At 48.9% G+C, this 16609-nt stretch overlaps 5 protein-coding genes and 1 long non-coding RNA gene across 8 annotated transcripts; 3 read left to right on the top strand and 3 right to left on the bottom strand.

Moving 5' to 3' along the window:
* Positions 1-99: 99 nt before the first annotated feature.
* Positions 100-2000, bottom strand: LOC108079607 (lysosomal phospholipase A and acyltransferase). Its single transcript, XM_017173969.3, has 4 exons — positions 1491-2000; positions 1051-1422; positions 468-990; positions 100-413 (listed from the first exon to the last, which is right to left on the bottom strand). The coding sequence occupies exons 1-4, from the start codon at positions 1645-1647 to the stop codon at positions 191-193; spliced, it is 1275 nt and encodes a 424-aa protein (XP_017029458.1). The 5' UTR covers positions 1648-2000; the 3' UTR covers positions 100-190.
* Positions 2001-2498: 498 nt separating this feature from the next.
* LOC138929659 (uncharacterized) lies at positions 2499-6898 on the bottom strand. The gene is made up of 3 exons (XR_011445886.1): positions 6548-6898; positions 3418-6485; positions 2499-3355 (listed from the first exon to the last, which is right to left on the bottom strand). It is a non-coding gene; the product is annotated as an uncharacterized lncRNA (long non-coding RNA).
* A 180-nt stretch (positions 6899-7078) lies between these two features.
* Cdc23 (cell division cycle protein 23) lies at positions 7079-9318 on the top strand. The gene is made up of 2 exons (XM_017174013.3): positions 7079-8748; positions 8814-9318. Exons 1-2 carry the CDS (start codon positions 7180-7182, stop codon positions 9225-9227), a joined length of 1983 nt encoding a protein of 660 aa, XP_017029502.1. The 5' UTR covers positions 7079-7179; the 3' UTR covers positions 9228-9318.
* An 81-nt stretch (positions 9319-9399) lies between these two features.
* On the bottom strand, positions 9400-11058 carry LOC108079631 (lysosomal Pro-X carboxypeptidase). The gene has a single exon (XM_017174014.3). The coding sequence runs from the start codon at positions 10957-10959 to the stop codon at positions 9532-9534; it is 1428 nt and encodes a 475-aa protein (XP_017029503.1). The 5' UTR covers positions 10960-11058; the 3' UTR covers positions 9400-9531.
* Positions 11059-11116: 58 nt separating this feature from the next.
* On the top strand, positions 11117-12143 carry LOC108079633 (transcription termination factor 4, mitochondrial). Its single transcript, XM_017174017.3, has 2 exons — positions 11117-11261; positions 11318-12143. The coding sequence occupies exons 1-2, from the start codon at positions 11208-11210 to the stop codon at positions 12104-12106; spliced, it is 843 nt and encodes a 280-aa protein (XP_017029506.1). The 5' UTR covers positions 11117-11207; the 3' UTR covers positions 12107-12143.
* A 116-nt stretch (positions 12144-12259) lies between these two features.
* Positions 12260-16578, top strand: Atxn7 (Ataxin 7). 3 transcript variants are annotated; one of them, XM_017174015.3, is made up of 3 exons: positions 12260-12359; positions 13173-14395; positions 14452-16578. In XM_017174015.3, exons 2-3 carry the CDS (start codon positions 13229-13231, stop codon positions 16264-16266), a joined length of 2982 nt encoding a protein of 993 aa, XP_017029504.1. In that variant the 5' UTR covers positions 12260-12359; positions 13173-13228; the 3' UTR covers positions 16267-16578. The 3 variants fall into 3 exon arrangements, with proteins under 3 accessions (XP_017029504.1, XP_070139321.1, XP_017029505.1); XM_070283220.1 differs by having other exon boundaries at positions 12328-12413; XM_017174016.3 differs by having other exon boundaries at positions 12359-12459.
* The last annotated feature ends 31 nt before the right edge of the window (positions 16579-16609 follow it).

Genomic DNA, 16609 nt, shown 5'->3' with positions numbered 1-16609 from the left:
ATAAAGAAATAAAAATTCAAGGAAATACAAAACGAGGATCTTTCTGCGTCCGAAAAAGTTTTTATAATTTCACTTTAAATCTAAATTGAACACAATTCCTTCAACGAATTACATTTATTTAACATTTAAAGATTGGCATTGCTTTTACAGATACTATATTTTACTTTACACTTAAACAAATAGTAGGGCCTTACGGCTGCTCCATGACAGTGCGCACGTATTTGAGAACATCTGGGTGGGCCAGAATCTTCATGTGATCGACGCCCTGGAGGGCCAGAGTATTGATATGGGAGCTGCTATATCCCGACCAGTATTGGCAGGCGCGCAGGGAGCGCTGATTGACGGTGCCGTCGCCCAGGCCCATGATAAGTTTGGGCGTCTCCCCCGATATATCCGACTTTTTGTACTGCAATCTGTGGTTTACCTATTAGCCCTTTAATTGGTAAAGAAATCTTAGAAGAACTTACCTCTCTACCGTATCGATACCATCCCCGTACAGGCAATGCAACTCCACATCCGGCGGACTAAAGTTCTGCGTGTATCGCATCGTATCCTTGCGCATTTCCCAGCCAGTCATATAATCAAGGTCGTAGAAAAAGTCCTGGAGCTGTGCCATCGTATAGTTTCTGCTCGGCGTCATGGCCAGCACCTCGGACGGTTTCCAGAACAACGGCGATGGCAGTAGCCAGGCGGTCGAGGGATGTGTTATCTGCTCTGCTTTGAGGATTTTAGCACTCAAGGCGAACGAGTCGAGATCATCGCCCATGGCAAACACCTTCACAGCCTTTATACTGCCGGCCCAGGCGCCCGCCAAGCTGATTTGCCGCCTCACATATTTGTTTTTCCACGCCAGAGTTTGCTCCTGCAGGAAGACCAGCGTCATGGGGCTGCCCATGCTGTGGGTGATAAAGGTGACGGCCGACTGGTTGTTGGCCTCGTAGGTGTCCTCCACCAATTGCTTGAGATCGATGAAGAATTGCTTATTTTCATCTGTAATTTAGAATTGTTTTTAAAAGAAATATTTTACTTTAAAATTAAGGGCTGACTTACTCGGCGCCTTGCGGAAATCGTAAGGTGCTCCATGGATATTCAACCGGCGCACATAGCCCATGTCCACCAGAACATTGGCAATGTCCTTGAAGTAGGCCCCAGCACTGTTCCTCGTGGGATCGATCCACTCCACCACCTCGGGATCGCCCCAGCCGGGAATCCGGGTCTCCACTCCGGGCGTATTGTGTGTGGTTCTCGTGGCCTTGTCGTAGTACAACTTGACGTTGTCTATCCAGCAGTAGACCATGGGTATAACAAGCTGTTCCAGATCCAGCCAGAGATTGTACCAATCGTGGGTCTTCTCGCACACAAAGTACGGGGAATTGTTCTTGTTCAGCCGGGCATCCAGCTGGGAGCCGCCATCGCCAGGAACTGGTAGTATACACAAGAGTAAGTAGTGACCTTGAGGGAAATATTGATTTTTTTTGTTGTTTTCTTACCAAAAATCACAGGCGAGAGCTTGGGCGGGGGTGGCGGCGTAGGAGGAGCGTTGTCCTTGTGCTTTTTAACAAACGGCCAGGGCCAAAAGCAGTCGCCCAGGCCCACAAAAGTGGCCAGGATTAGCAGCACCCAAAATATACCCGAGTTGAGCCTCATTGTGCAAAGTGTGAGATGTGCGTTTGCAGGCAAACAAAGCCGGAGTGACGCCTGATGGAGGGGTTATCGGATCGCGCCACTCGAGATAAAGGTCTGGGACATAAACAAGTGAATCACAGCCTGCAGCCTGTAATGAAATTACAGTTGTCTCTGAAATTTGACCTTTGCGCGTATTTCTTTTTTGCGGAAATCCGGGGCAGCAGCAAGTGGCTTAATCGCATATCATGGCCCCCCACACGGCGACGGCGACGTCACGAGCGCAATGTTAATGTTTAAACAAAGAAACGTTTTTCGTAAACATGTTGTTGTTATTTTTTTCTTATCTTTATTTCGCAGTTTGTTATGGTCTAGCTAGAGGTGGCAAAAAATTCGATATTTTTGCTATCGAATATTCGATTTGTTTCGCCATTTTGATTACTGGGAAAAATTGTATAAAATGTTATGACCCTCAAAAGGTCCTGCGTGTGCAGCCATCGGCTTGGGCCATGCCTCGGCTAGCTCCCCCTCAGGCATGGGTTCTTGGCCCGGCCCACTTACACACGTAACAGATAAATTTTTCTTTTTTTTTTTTTTAAACATCCCGCCATAGACGAGACGTTACACAGCACTAATACTTGCACAACTTCGAACTGAACGAAACATTCACCTAAACGACACATACATACTCAGAAACGATCAGTCATCTGGGAGACTCCTGGATGTCCTTTGGAGCTCCCCTGCCTTTCCCTCCCATCCTTTGCAGGCTGCTGGCAGGAACTGTTTATGCAGCTGCCCCTATTTCAAAATTAACGCACCTTCAATCACCTCACGCCATAGTTCTCTTCCTCCTCCCCAAAAAGAAAAAGGACTACTTTATGCTCCTTTTACCCATAAATTTTAATAAAAATCATAACTTTTTCAGAATTACAAGTGTTGGTTTTTATATGTATGTTGCCCTTGTCTAACTCTTCTTTTTGTTTTTCCAAAATTTAAACAATCACAAGTAACCATATACTGCAACAAGCGAATTCCTTGGCCTACCCGTTTGAGCGCTCAAAAAGGGGGGTGAAGAATATTCCGAAAGCGAAGTCGATACTCGAACCAAGAAATCAACACAAAAACAAAAGCTAGGCAAACACAAATAAAATTATCAATAATAAATAACGAAAATGAATACATATAAATAAATAGATAAATAAATAAATAATTAAAAAAAAAAATCATAACAATAAATAAACAAATAATGGGATTATTCTGAATAACTAAATAAATATATAAAACAATGCCATAAATAATTAAAAAGAAAAAACTAAACGACCACTAACTCTAAACAAAAAAAAAAACTCTTATTGAAGCCTTGGGGTGGCTCCCGTTGCCGCCCCTTTGTAGGCGTGTCGGTCCTCAAGTAGGCGGTACTGTGCCGGCGAGGTTACGACCACAGTCGCGGGACAAAATATGGGCACACGTGCTGTTTGGATGGCCAGCCAAGACCAACGGGACCAATACGGAAACTCGACCATTTAGCTCAGTCCAAAAAAAATATATCCTGCGGCGCCAAAAAATTTGTGCGGACATAAAACAATTGCCGCGCCGGCACCAAAACTTATACGGCCACAACAGAAGGTATTGTACGCCAATAAAAACAAAAAAATAGGCGGAAAAAAAAAATTTCGCCAGGCCCGGATCCTGGCCTGGCGTTCCTCCTTTGGAACCTGGTCCTGGTCGGCTTCTATATTTAAGAACACAATATTTATATTCTCCTATCTGCCTGCCTGGTCCCTGACCACTCACCTCTATGGTTCGCCGATCCAGCTTCCCAGGTCCTTATCTTCTTGCTGTCTCACATTTTGCCTTTTCTTTTTGCTATCTTCACTTCATTTTCTTAAAACAATATTTTGGCGGTCGATTATATATTAATTTTCGGTTTTACACACCAACCCGACGGGCAGCCGTCGTCGCACCACGGTCTCGCGCTCGAAGTTTCCGTTTCGCTCAAACCTAACGGAGGCAGTGAAGATCAAAACCCACGCCATTCGAACTCCGTTAGGTTTTCTATTCCTCTTTATCGGGTTAATAACCCCTTTTCGACTCTGGCCAAGTTGGCAGCCCTACAACCTGTGCTGCCCATGCCCAACCTATCGATATTCGATACGGCGGACACAACAACACACTGACATTGGTCGACGTAAACAAAGAAACAATGGCAGTGAAAAATGTCCGTATTTCGGCTGCCACTAAAGGAAAGCATCGACGTGCAGGATTAGCGCAGGACCTTACTTCGTTCAGCGCCCAACGCGGGAGACCTCTCACGGCCCTGAGACCTTTCGTCAGTTCCGAACAAGTGCATTCCGTCCTCGTCAACGCCTCTGTCTCTCTCCGCGAGCCTACCTACTTGTTTACACATCCAGACCGCCTCAGCTAAGTATATCAACGCAACAACTAACAAAAAAAAAGAACCTAACCAGTAATAAATTAATAAATATTAACTAACAGCATAAATACCGATATCCTAAAATAAATAAATAATTAAACTAAAACAACAAACACGATAAACAAAACAAATACTGACGGAAATCCAATCATTTATTCATTTGTCTATCCCTTCTCTTACAGGTGGAATGTGGGAGGGTTACCCGGCGTGGAGTACTGTGTGTGAACTATATACAATCTGACCGCTTCATATGTATGCGTAGACACGTAAGGCGACAATACCAACAACAAAAACACTTATTTGGCACAGTCGACTATACAAAACATCACTAACAATGACGTTTGATAGTCAAGTTGCCAAATACAAAACAAAAACATAACTAACCATCCTCTCTTCTTCCCATAGGTTAAATGGACACGTACAAATTGGAACAGATGCAACTCTCTCACACATCGGAGCAGAGGTCACCGTCCTTCGCCCGGACGCAGCGCAAGGTCACCGAATATTGGGCCCTGGGTCGCCGGACGTTGTCATATCTCACCACCCGGGAAAAAGGAGGAACCAGTTACATTTTTTTTTTTTTTTAAGCTATTATTTTATCCCTTTGTACTATTCTGCCCTACATAAAACCCCCTTTTTAATTCTAGCTTTCCTGCTATTACTTTTTTTGGTCTTAGTCCGTTGTTTATGTCCGATGTCCATACCAACGTATCGCAAACTGATCCTTTCCGTCTGGTCAGTGTCGAACTTGGCCTTCTCCTTCTCCGGTCGCTATATGCCCTTGCATCATTGCTAGACATAGTCGCCGGGTTTACCTTTTTCTTCGTTCCTGTCCGATATTTATCCTAATTCAAATTACTAACTAAATTAAGGCTATATCACAGATTAATATCACAATTTTGGGACCTTTATCAGTCAGCTTGCGCAAATCAATCTATTTGGCTTGGCCGCATAATTGATGACTTCAAGTCTGCTTCTAGAAGCCCCGTGTTAGGACATTAATCCGTTACCTCTATTTGTTTTCTAATTTCGTTGTTTAAAGAATCAGGGATTTAGTCTAGAGACTTCGCGAGAAATCCCTGATCCTACAAACCAGGAAACTATTAGTGTCCTTTTTGTGGAGGACATAGTGTTGCTTCAAATTGGGCGCCATTACTGTTATGACCCTCAAAAGGTCCTGCGTGTGCAGCCATCGGCTTGGGCCATGCCTCGGCTAGCTCCCCCTCAGGCATGGGTTCTTGGCCCGGCCCACTTACACACGTAACAGATAAATTTTTCTTTTTTTTTTTTTTTAAACATCCCGCCATAGACGAGACGTTACACAGCACTAATACTTGCACAACTTCGAACTGAACGAAACATTCACCTAAACGACACATACATACTCAGAAACGATCAGTCATCTGGGAGACTCCTGGATGTCCTTTGGAGCTCCCCTGCCTTTCCCTCCCATCCTTTGCAGGCTGCTGGCAGGAACTGTTTATGCAGCTGCCCCTATTTCAAAATTAACGCACCTTCAATCACCTCACGCCATAGTTCTCTTCCTCCTCCCCAAAAAGAAAAAGGACTACTTTATGCTCCTTTTACCCATAAATTTTAATAAAAATCATAACTTTTTCAGAATTACAAGTGTTGGTTTTTATATGTATGTTGCCCTTGTCTAACTCTTCTTTTTGTTTTTCCAAAATTTAAACAATCACAAGTAACCATATACTGCAACAAGCGAATTCCTTGGCCTACCCGTTTGAGCGCTCAAAAAGGGGGGTGAAGAATATTCCGAAAGCGAAGTCGATACTCGAACCAAGAAATCAACACAAAAACAAAAGCTAGGCAAACACAAATAAAATTATCAATAATAAATAACGAAAATGAATACATATAAATAAATAGATAAATAAATAAATAATTAAAAAAAAAAATCATAACAATAAATAAACAAATAATGGGATTATTCTGAATAACTAAATAAATATATAAAACAATGCCATAAATAATTAAAAAGAAAAAACTAAACGACCACTAACTCTAAACAAAAAAAAAAACTCTTATTGAAGCCTTGGGGTGGCTCCCGTTGCCGCCCCTTTGTAGGCGTGTCGGTCCTCAAGTAGGCGGTACTGTGCCGGCGAGGTTACGACCACAGTCGCGGGACAAAATATGGGCACACGTGCTGTTTGGATGGCCAGCCAAGACCAACGGGACCAATACGGAAACTCGACCATTTAGCTCAGTCCAAAAAAAATATATCCTGCGGCGCCAAAAAATTTGTGCGGACATAAAACAATTGCCGCGCCGGCACCAAAACTTATACGGCCACAACAGAAGGTATTGTACGCCAATAAAAACAAAAAAATAGGCGGAAAAAAAAAATTTCGCCAGGCCCGGATCCTGGCCTGGCGTTCCTCCTTTGGAACCTGGTCCTGGTCGGCTTCTATATTTAAGAACACAATATTTATATTCTCCTATCTGCCTGCCTGGTCCCTGACCACTCACCTCTATGGTTCGCCGATCCAGCTTCCCAGGTCCTTATCTTCTTGCTGTCTCACATTTTGCCTTTTCTTTTTGCTATCTTCACTTCATTTTCTTAAAACAATATTTTGGCGGTCGATTATATATTAATTTTCGGTTTTACACACCAACCCGACGGGCAGCCGTCGTCGCACCACGGTCTCGCGCTCGAAGTTTCCGTTTCGCTCAAACCTAACGGAGGCAGTGAAGATCAAAACCCACGCCATTCGAACTCCGTTAGGTTTTCTATTCCTCTTTATCGGGTTAATAACCCCTTTTCGACTCTGGCCAAGTTGGCAGCCCTACAACCTGTGCTGCCCATGCCCAACCTATCGATATTCGATACGGCGGACACAACAAAAAAGTATACAAAAAAAAAATAATAATAAAATATCATATATATAAAATATCATTTAAATCAATTTAGTTTTTTTTTTTTAAAGAATCATCGTATTTAAGAAAATAATTCCAATAATAATGAAGAGAATACCCCTAACCAGTTATTTATCGCTTTTGATTATTACTTAGTCCATCACTAGCAAAGCCGGCAAATAAAATTGTTTTCAAGTTATTATTTTTAAGTATTAGCAACAAACAAAAATCAAACCCCAATTGAGATGCAGGATTTCTTCAGCGTGCTGCTGCCGGACGTGAAGAAGGAGCTGCGCCGCGGCATCATCGAGTGCTCGAAGCGTGGCCTCCTCCATAGCACCAAGTGGCTGGCGGAGATGCACCACGGGCTCTGCGATGTCCATATCGACAATGAGGCGCCGGACAGCGACCGGACCTTCAGCGATTGCCAGCTGGAGGGCATTGCGCCGGCGGAGTACAGCGACTACTTCCTGGCCAAGAGCTACTACGACGTGCGAGAGTACGACCGGGCGGCCCATGCGGTCCGGAACTGTGAGTCGAGTGTGCCGCGCTTCTTGCACTTCTACGCCACGTACATGGCGCGCGAGAAGCGCCGCCTGGACTCCACCACCGACCAGGCCAATCTCACCGAGCCGAATCAGATGCGGGACCTCGCCGATCTGCTGGCCACACTGCGCACGGAGTACGGCAAGAGCCGGTTAGATGGCTACGGGATCTACCTGTATGGCGTGGTCCTCAAGGCCCTGAATCTCAACCACGCCGCGGAGCAGATGCTCATCCAGGCCATCCGACTGGTGCCCATGCTGTGGGGCGCCTACCTGGAGCTCTCGCCGCTCATAATGGAGAAACAGAAGCTACTGAGCCTGCAGCTGGGCGGGCACTGGATGCGGCACTTCTTCATGGCGCACACCTACCTGGAGCTGTACCTCAATGACGATGGCTTGAAAATCTACGAGGATCTGCAGGCGTCGGGCTTTGGCAAGAGCATCTACCTCATCGCCCAGATGGCCTTGGTCTATCACAACAAGCGGGACGTGGACAAGGCCATCGAGCTGTACCAGAACCTGCTCGAGAGCGATCCCTATCGCCTGGACAACGTGGACACCTACTCGAACCTGCTGTTCGTCAAGGAGATGAAGACGGAGATGGCCCAGTTGGCCCACAAGGCGGTCAGCATCAACAAGTACCGCCCGGAGACGTGCTGTGTGATTGGCAACTACTACAGCATACGCTGTGATCACCAGGTGGCCATTTCCTACTTCCAGCGTGCCCTCAAGCTGAATCCCAAGTATCTGGCGGCCTGGACCCTGATGGGTCACGAGTTCATGGAGCTGAAAAACACGAATGCCGCGATACAAAGCTACCGCAAGGCGGTGGAGGTCAACAAGCGGGACTATCGCGCCTGGTATGGCCTGGGACAGGCCTACGAGATCATCAAGATGCACTACTACAGTTTGTACTACTTCAAGATTGCCCACCAGCTGAGGCCCTACGACTCCCGCATGCTGGTGGCTCTGGGCGAGACGTACGAGAAGCTGGACAAGTGCGAAAACGCGGTCAAGTGCTACTGGAAGGCCATCGATGTGGGCGACATCGAGGGCATTGCCATGTACAAGTTGGCCAATCTGCACGAGAAGCTGGGCGATCATGAGACGGCGGTCCATTGCTACATTATGTACTGCGAGGATGAGCGGGCGGCCACCGATAAGCAGAGCCTCTACCAGGGCTTCATCACCCTGGCCAACTACTACGAGAAGAAGGGTGACTACGACAGGGCCGCCTTCTATGCCTACAAGTGTCTGGACTCGGATGATGTGGGTCTCTTTCTAAGATAAGGTAAAACCCACAGAAGTTAACCGATTTCCTCTCTTTTTTCCAGCGCAAAACCGAGGCCAAGGCCTTGCTCAAAACCATCGATTGGAAACGGGATTGTCAAAAGAAAACTGTGAAACCCACGTCTGCTGTGGTGGCCAATGCGGAGACCAGCTCCGAGGATGAAATGGAGTGGGAGTTGCCAGACGTACGAGCCCGCGTGGCGGCCGGAACAACCACATCGTCATCAGCCCAAGCAGGTACAAGTAGTAGTTCCACGAGTAACCTGCGCCCAGGCCGAACTCTAGTCGAGGGCATGCGCCGAACGCAGTCCAGCACCAAGACGAGTCTCGCACCAACCGCTGACAACAGCAGCTCCACAACCATACCCACTCCTGGCACTTCTGCCAACGCTGCAACGGATCAGCCAGGCTCGGATGAGGCCAGTTCCATGGAAATATCCAGTGTGTCCATCGATTAGATGTGCTCGAAGGCAACAATTGTAAAAATTCCGTTTTGTTTTTATGAATTATGTAAATGTTTTCGAAGCCTAAGTAAATAGTTTGAACGAATCCAGCGAGGAGTTGCATTTGTGCTCAGGAATCAGGCCTAAAGTTGAGTGGGTTTCAGGAAGAAGAGTCTTATTGTAAAGCTAAGATTTGTAGATTTTATTTTATTTAGATAAAAACATGTTTTTTTTAACAAGGTAAACAGTTGTTCTGGGTAGAAAGTTATACAAATTTTAAGAGTTACAAAGTAATTTTATTCTCTTTCCCTCTCTCTTCTCAAAACTCCTTGATCCACTGGGCTATAATGGCCGCCTCCTTCTGCCTGGCATCGCGCACCGAAGGCGGATCAGCGGGATCAGAGTGACGCAGATCCAAGTGATGGGCGCCCTCCGGCAGGATGATCACAAACACCTTGTCATTTGGCGCCTGCAGGACACCGCCGCCGCTCCAGGGATCCAACAGACCATTGCTAAAAATGATATTCGTGACAGACTCGATGTTCCTGCCACCATACCTCAAGATGATATCATATGGCTTGGGCGTGAGCCGGTAGTTCTTGTAGCACTTCTCGGCAAACTCCTTGAAGTTCCAAGTGGAGGGGCGGAACATGGTCTCGGTGCCGTTGGAGCAGAAGGGCATCACCATTTGGTTGCAGGTCTGTATGTCCCAGCCGGAGGCATCGGCACTGGAGCTCACCGAGGTATCCAGACACTTGGCCGAGCCCGTGTAGTTGGTGTACACGGCCAGGGCACTGGCCATGGCATGCAGCAGATCGACGTCTGTGGTATGCAGATCCTTCAGGTAGAAGCACACCTGGCGCACCGGATAGGCGGGCAGGGGGGCCAGGAAGCTGCTGTTGTACGGATAGTTGACCATGGCCAGGTTGCTGTAGACCTCCTCCACGTAGTCGAGAAACTGCTTCAGATCGCCGTCGGTCTTCAGGGGCGTGCAGAGATTAAACGCCTCCGAAATCTGCTTCTTGCCGGCGTCATTCCCGCCCAGCGATTCAAAGAGTTTCCACGACCTGGCTATGTTCACGGTGCAGTTGCCATTGTAGGCATTCTGGAAGACGGAAGTGGCTATCCTGTAAAAGATGTCGCAGTCGGTGATGCCGGGGAACTGCAGAATAGGCGCCGAGGCGGCCAGAGCTCCGTGCACCAAATGGGGGTACTTCATCCTGAACCAGGCGGACAGCATGCCGCCGTAGGATCCTCCGAAGGCCACCACCGGCATCTGGCGATCGTTCTTCAAGAAGGTGATCAGCATGGCGTAATCCTCCAGCGTTTGCTCCACCGTAAAGTAGGCCAAGTGCTCTGGCATGCTGCTGTTGAAGGTGGAGCTGCCAAAGGGCAGGGACTTGCCATAATAACGATGCTCCGCGAAGATCACCAGAGCCCGCTGCAGCTGTGCCTGCTCCCAAAGAAATCCGGTATTCTGGGCGAAGAGTTCGATGTCCCCCTCGTTTCCGGTGTAAAAAAAGATGGGTGTGCGGGCATTGCTCTTGTCCACGAACGAGTCGTTGTACAGATACCGGATGTTGAAGGTGGCGTTGATCAGGAAGCTGAAGTGATCCAGGGGCACCTGGAAGTCCTTGATCTCGTACTGATAGCGCCTCTCCTCCCCCGTCAGGTGACACTGGCATCCAGCGATCACAAGGATCAGTAGGATCCCCCAAACTGCAGGCACAGCCCCTTGCTCCCTCATTCTGCTGGAGATCAGATTAAATCGGACGAGAAAATACGACTGACGCACGGGAGGGGTCAAACGGCAGTTTTCTCTGTTCTTCTTTATCTCTAAGCCGGGCTTTTTATACAGTGTTGAAAAATCTCAAATATATCGTCGAGTTCCTTAGCGTTGCCAGACTCGAATATATCGATATATCGAATGTGCCAAGAAGAAGTCGAAAATCAGCTGTTTTTTGTTTTGGCCCAAAAAGTTGAGAACCTATCAAAATGATTAGAAAATTAGTATTTAACGCGAAAGTTGTATTAAAACAGCAGCCCAAAGTGAGTTCGAAGAAAGCAACATCATTCCAGTTTTCAATTCATTCATAATTTTGCAGTTTCAACTTGTAAAACACCTAGCAACCAATAGCGAAAGTCCAAAGATTGTGCAACTGCAACAGATTCACATAGATGAAGCCGTCAAGCTGGAGCCCAATCTGTCCATATTCACGTCCGAGGTGTGGCGGCGGGCACACGAGACCTTTCAGAATCACGGCTTGGAAACGGGGAACTTCCTTCGCATTGTCACCGGAAATCCGGGCGTGCTAAGGCGAACGCCGGACAAGATAATCAACAGTTTGGAAATCTGGCGAGCCTGCCAGTTTGGCGAGAACCTGCTCCACCTGCTGCTCACCAAATATCCCGAGCTACTGGACGTCAGCGACTCCCACCAGCTGCTCTCCCACATTGGCTTCCTGAAGAGTCGCGTTTCCACAAGCAAGAATGTGTGGAAGCTGCTGATGAACAGTCCAGATGTGATAGCCCAGCCGGAGGAAGTCGTCGAGGAGAAGCTGAATCTAATGGTGGATGTCATGCGCCTTGAGGTCCCCGAGATTGTCAAGTCCTGCGCCCTGACCCTGCCCTTCGAGGAGCTGCGCTGTCGCCACGCCTTCCTGTTGCGATTGGGCTTGTTCAAGCCGCGTCCCCTGAAAGCGGATCCCGACGAGCCCACGACCAACCCGAAGCTCTACCAGATTACGGACACCTCGGAGAAGACCTTCGCCACAAAGATCTGCCATGTCACTCTGCCGGAGTTCGAGGCCTTCAAGGAACTGTACGCCAAGGAGCTGGAGGGAAAGTCCAGGCGTTCCAAAGAGGCTGAAGATCTTAGCGATGATGAGGATTAATCTGGGTTACGGAAAATAAATTGTTAAATTGTCTTTACAATTTTAAATCAAGTTACGGTTTGAAATTTGGTTTGAAACTTGGATAAGCAATCGAATATGTAATTTTTGGCTTGAAAAATGGGTGACCAAATAATCGATATTAGGATTATTTATCTTTTTTCCACCTCTAGCTACATATTTCTCGGAGTAAAAGATTAAAAAATAAAACAAAGCAACCCGCCGCAAGTTAAAATGGAAGTGTGTTAACAACTATGTAAGTTACAAGGCGGCATTCATTCAGAGAGTCGGTGCAAAAACGTTTTCCAAGGTTTTTCTTGATATTTTTATTTGTGATTTTCTATCTTTGTTTGTGGGTAAGTGCGCGGATGCGTCTGTGTGTGTGTGCGTGTGTGAGTGCGAGCGGGACGGCACCACTCGGAGTAGCGGTTGTCAAAAACAGCTGATTTTGGTTCGGTCCAGGTCTGTGTCAGGGGGTGTAGTGGGGGGCATGGGGGAGTGGTGGCCAGCACTCACCTGTAAGCTTTCGCTGCCAAAAAAAAATATTTTGGGATAAATAATTTAAGAAAAAAGGGTGGAAATTTAATTTAAATTAGAGGTTTACGCCGATGGTTAAAGGCATCGGCGGCGGCGTAGAGGTCAAAATGACTCGGCGGCGGCGGCGTAGTAGTCAGAAAGAACCGGCGGCGGCTGCGCGTCAAATAAGGCAAAAAGGCCATTTTCATGAGTTATTTCTTTTTTTTTAAGTTTTATGAAGAGCAATGACCCTGAAGGCCGCGCTGCAGCGGCGCCGATACCGCACCCGCGGCGCGCCGCGGCGCGCCGTTATTTTCATAATTTGGCGGCGGCGCGTCAAATAAGGCAAAAATCGGCGGCGGCGGCGGCGTGGCGCGGCGGCGTATATGTCTAATTTAAATTAATATTTTATTTATTATTAAATTTTTTTATTTTACTTCTTTTTAATTTTCAAAATTTGGTTAATTTGACATTTCTATCATGACAGTTTCTTGGTGTCCTGTCAAAACAGCTTAAAACTAACTTTATCCTTTACTTTCTTCACCTTTTCCAGCTGCTTTGAGGGCAATCCTGCTCGTAACTACTTGTAACTCCCCTTGGTCCTGCAGCATGCCGCTCATCGAAGTGGGCTCCTCCGCCGCTCCCGGCGGAGTTTATCCGGAAAATGGCACCAAGCAGCTCCACACCAAAACCACACAGAGCCTGGCCAAGCCGGAGGCCAGCTTCAATTCCGAACCGGCGGCGGCAGCGGGATCGCTGCTCTCTCTGTTCAACTTGCAGGGCCAAAAGTGGCAGCAGGTCTTTGACTTGGACAAGGTCATCAAGCAGCTGCGAACGGCGGAGAAGACATATTTGAGGGGTGGGAAGAACTCCAGCACTGCTGCTGCTGCTGCAGCCGCTGCCGCCGCAGGAGGGGGAGATCAGCAACAGCAGGCGAAGGTGCAGGTGCAGCGCCTGCAGTCGGCGGACATGGCTTACTATGACTTGGTGCCAAAGCTGGCCTCGCGGGATATAGTGCTCTGCGGATCCTGTTCGGGCAGCTACACGAAGGCAGGGTTCCAGCATCACATTGCGCTGCAGCATCCCAGCGTTTGGGAGGCCACATCCAGCAAGGTCGTCAGCCCCAATGGAAATCATGCCATTGCCGGGGCGGGCGGCGGCGACGCGCGTCTCACTGCCACGGAGAGTCACAACAGCCAGGAGGCTGGCGGAGTAGGAGGCAGCCTTGTGGCCCACTCGCCCACGGACACGCTGCTGTCTGCCTCAACCCTGTCTAGCTGTTCCAATGGATCGAGCAGCTCGGCCTCGCTCCAGCATCCAGCTGGCACCTCATCGTCCTCGTCCTCTTCGTCGCGCCACAAGAGCAGCAGCAGCAAGAGTAGCAGTTCCTCCTCCTCCAAGGGCAGCAGCGGCGGCGGCGGCGGTACCTCCTCTTCCTCCGGTGGTAGTCGGTCACGCTCCAAGTCATCGAAAAATCGGCACCACTCGTCACCGGCACCGGCGGCAGCGGAGCACAAGGAGTCCAAGGGATCGAAAAAGAGCGGGGGCAGCAGTGCCATAGCAGCTCCTCCAATTGTGGCCGCTGTCAAGGAGGAACCTCCAGCTGCAGCCACTGCCCCTGCCATTACAGTCTTCTCCTCTTCCAGCAACTCATCCTGCAGTCTACCGCCTACGCCCGCCGCCGTGGCTGCCAGCGATTTGGGGACGGGTCTGGGGGTCAATAGCTACTCACCTGCAGAGGCGGAAAAGCTGCCCGAGCTGCAGCCAAGGAAAAAGGTGAGGAATATCTTTAGTTTTCTTTGTGAAAATAGCTTTAAAATCCTGCTTTCCAGCTAAAGGGCTCCAGCGACCATCGAACAAAAGCGGAAAGGGAGAAGAATAAAGAGAAAGCCTTGGTGAATCCTTACGAGCAACAGCAGCAGGTGCTCAGCGAGCTAGACCAGGCTGTCTCCTCCATCACAGCGGGTGCTCTAGTCGAGCAGCAGCAGGTGGTGGCGCCGAATGAGGATGATGAACTGCCTCTGCCCAACACCTCCGACGAGAACTCCATTTCCCAGACTCTCGACGAGATGCTGGACAGCAAGCTGATCAACGAGATCCTCAACAACTTTGATGAGAGCGCCTTGGACACATCCCAACAACAACAGCAACAGCAGCAGCAGCCGTCGCAAAATGGAAATCCTCTGCCGCATCCCGCTCAGGCCACCAAAAGACTGCGCTTTGAGGACGCCACCGACACGGGCGAGGGCTATGCCAGCTATCCGCAGGTCTATGCGGCGGCCGCGGAGGAGGAAGACCAGCAGCAGGAGCTGACCACCATTGATGCAATGCAGCTGCAGCAGCTGATATATCAGCAGCAGCAAATGCTGGATCAGCAGCAACAGCAGGAGCAGCAGCAGCAGCAGGATCAGAAGCTGCTGCAGGATCAGGAGCAGCAGCGCCAGTTCAGCGTCTACAATGTGCAATCGTTGACGGACGAGGCTTTGGCCCATCCCCAGCAACAGCAGCAGCAGCTGGAGGAGCACATGATCCTGCCCAGCATCATATACGAGATCAGCGACTCGAATCCCGTCTCGATGCTGGAGCAGCAAAAGGTCATAGCCGAGTTCCTAACTCAGGCCGGTTACGAGAACGTGGATGTGAATGTCCTGGCCCAGACGGCGGGCACCGGCATGGAGTCGGCTACCAGCCACAACCACTTGGCGGATGAGCTGAGCGACTTTGAGTTCAGCAAACTGGAGACTGTTAGCGACACCGTTAAGACTGTTAAGCTGGAGGCCACCACCGGCGGCCCAACCAGCCAGCCTCCTCAGGTCAACCATCATCACCACCACCACCACTCATCGCTGGAGGACAGCTTCTTCAATGTGATGCTGTACTCGGGCTCACCGCGACCCCTGGCGCTGAACACCTTCGGCATGGTCAAGCTGCCCCAGGGTCTGGGTGTCACCTTCCGCAAGAATCTGCTGACCACGCGGAAGGCCAACAACAGTTTGCTCTCCCTGACGGGCGGCAGTCACCTCGGAGTAGTTGGCCAGCTGGCAAGACCCCCGCCGCCGCCGGCATCCAACACATCCTCGCCACTAAGCAATGGCTTGCCGGCCAAGAACTCTTCGGCTGGGAGGACCATTTATGCCCAGAGATCGAGCGTGATTGCCCAGGATCGGTTGCGATGCAATAAGAGGGCGCTCCTGGCGCCAGTGGGTAAGATCGGAGAAGGGGGGCCCATGACGCCCAAGCGCCTGAATGAGCTGCTAATGGGTAAGCAGGTGAAGAAGGAGGCGGCGGAGAGGGAGAGCGAGGAGGCAGATCAGCAGGAGGAGGACAGCAGCAAGCAGCTCACCCACAGCTTCTACGAGAAGCGTCGCCGCCTGCTCCGCCCGCTCCAGAGCCACCACAATGCCAGCCAAAGTTATAGCCACAGCCACTCGCCACAGCAGCAGCAGCAGCATCTCCTGAAGAAGCAGCTCCTGCGCACCCTGTCCGATGGCAGCAGCAACATGAACATCAGCCACACTCCCAGCGCCAACAGCAGCAGCAGTAATCCCCCCTGGAAGGGAAACAGCTCCAGCTCCAATCCGGGAGGCAGCAACTCCAGCTCCACTCCAACCAGCAGCGACTTGATGCGCGTCTTTGTCGGATCTTAGTCCCTGAGACTCGCTGGCATGCACGCAACCCCAATTATACATAAAAACAATCGATTTTAAGTTTAGTTTTTTTAAATCTATTTTAAATTAATTATAAATATGATTTTTTCATTTTTTTCAAGTGATAATTAGTTACCGATTACTTAGTTGATTGTATGTAGTTTTCCCGTTTAGTCTACGCACTAAGTTTAGTTTAAAAATACGTATTTTACGGATATATATTATTTCTGTAATGCATTATTTATAAAACGCTGTATACTTTTAAAAAATAATACAAGAGCATGCCTAAGTTCAATATAATTGCGAAACTAGTGTCTTGGGGATTATTTTTCAAGGGAATTGG

This window comes from Drosophila kikkawai, chromosome 2L (assembly GCF_030179895.1).
Source record: "Drosophila kikkawai strain 14028-0561.14 chromosome 2L, DkikHiC1v2, whole genome shotgun sequence".
NCBI classification, from domain to species: domain Eukaryota; kingdom Metazoa; phylum Arthropoda; class Insecta; order Diptera; family Drosophilidae; genus Drosophila; species Drosophila kikkawai.
The sequence above is the reverse complement of the archived record's forward strand: the minus strand, read 5'-3'. Positions and strand labels throughout refer to the sequence as shown.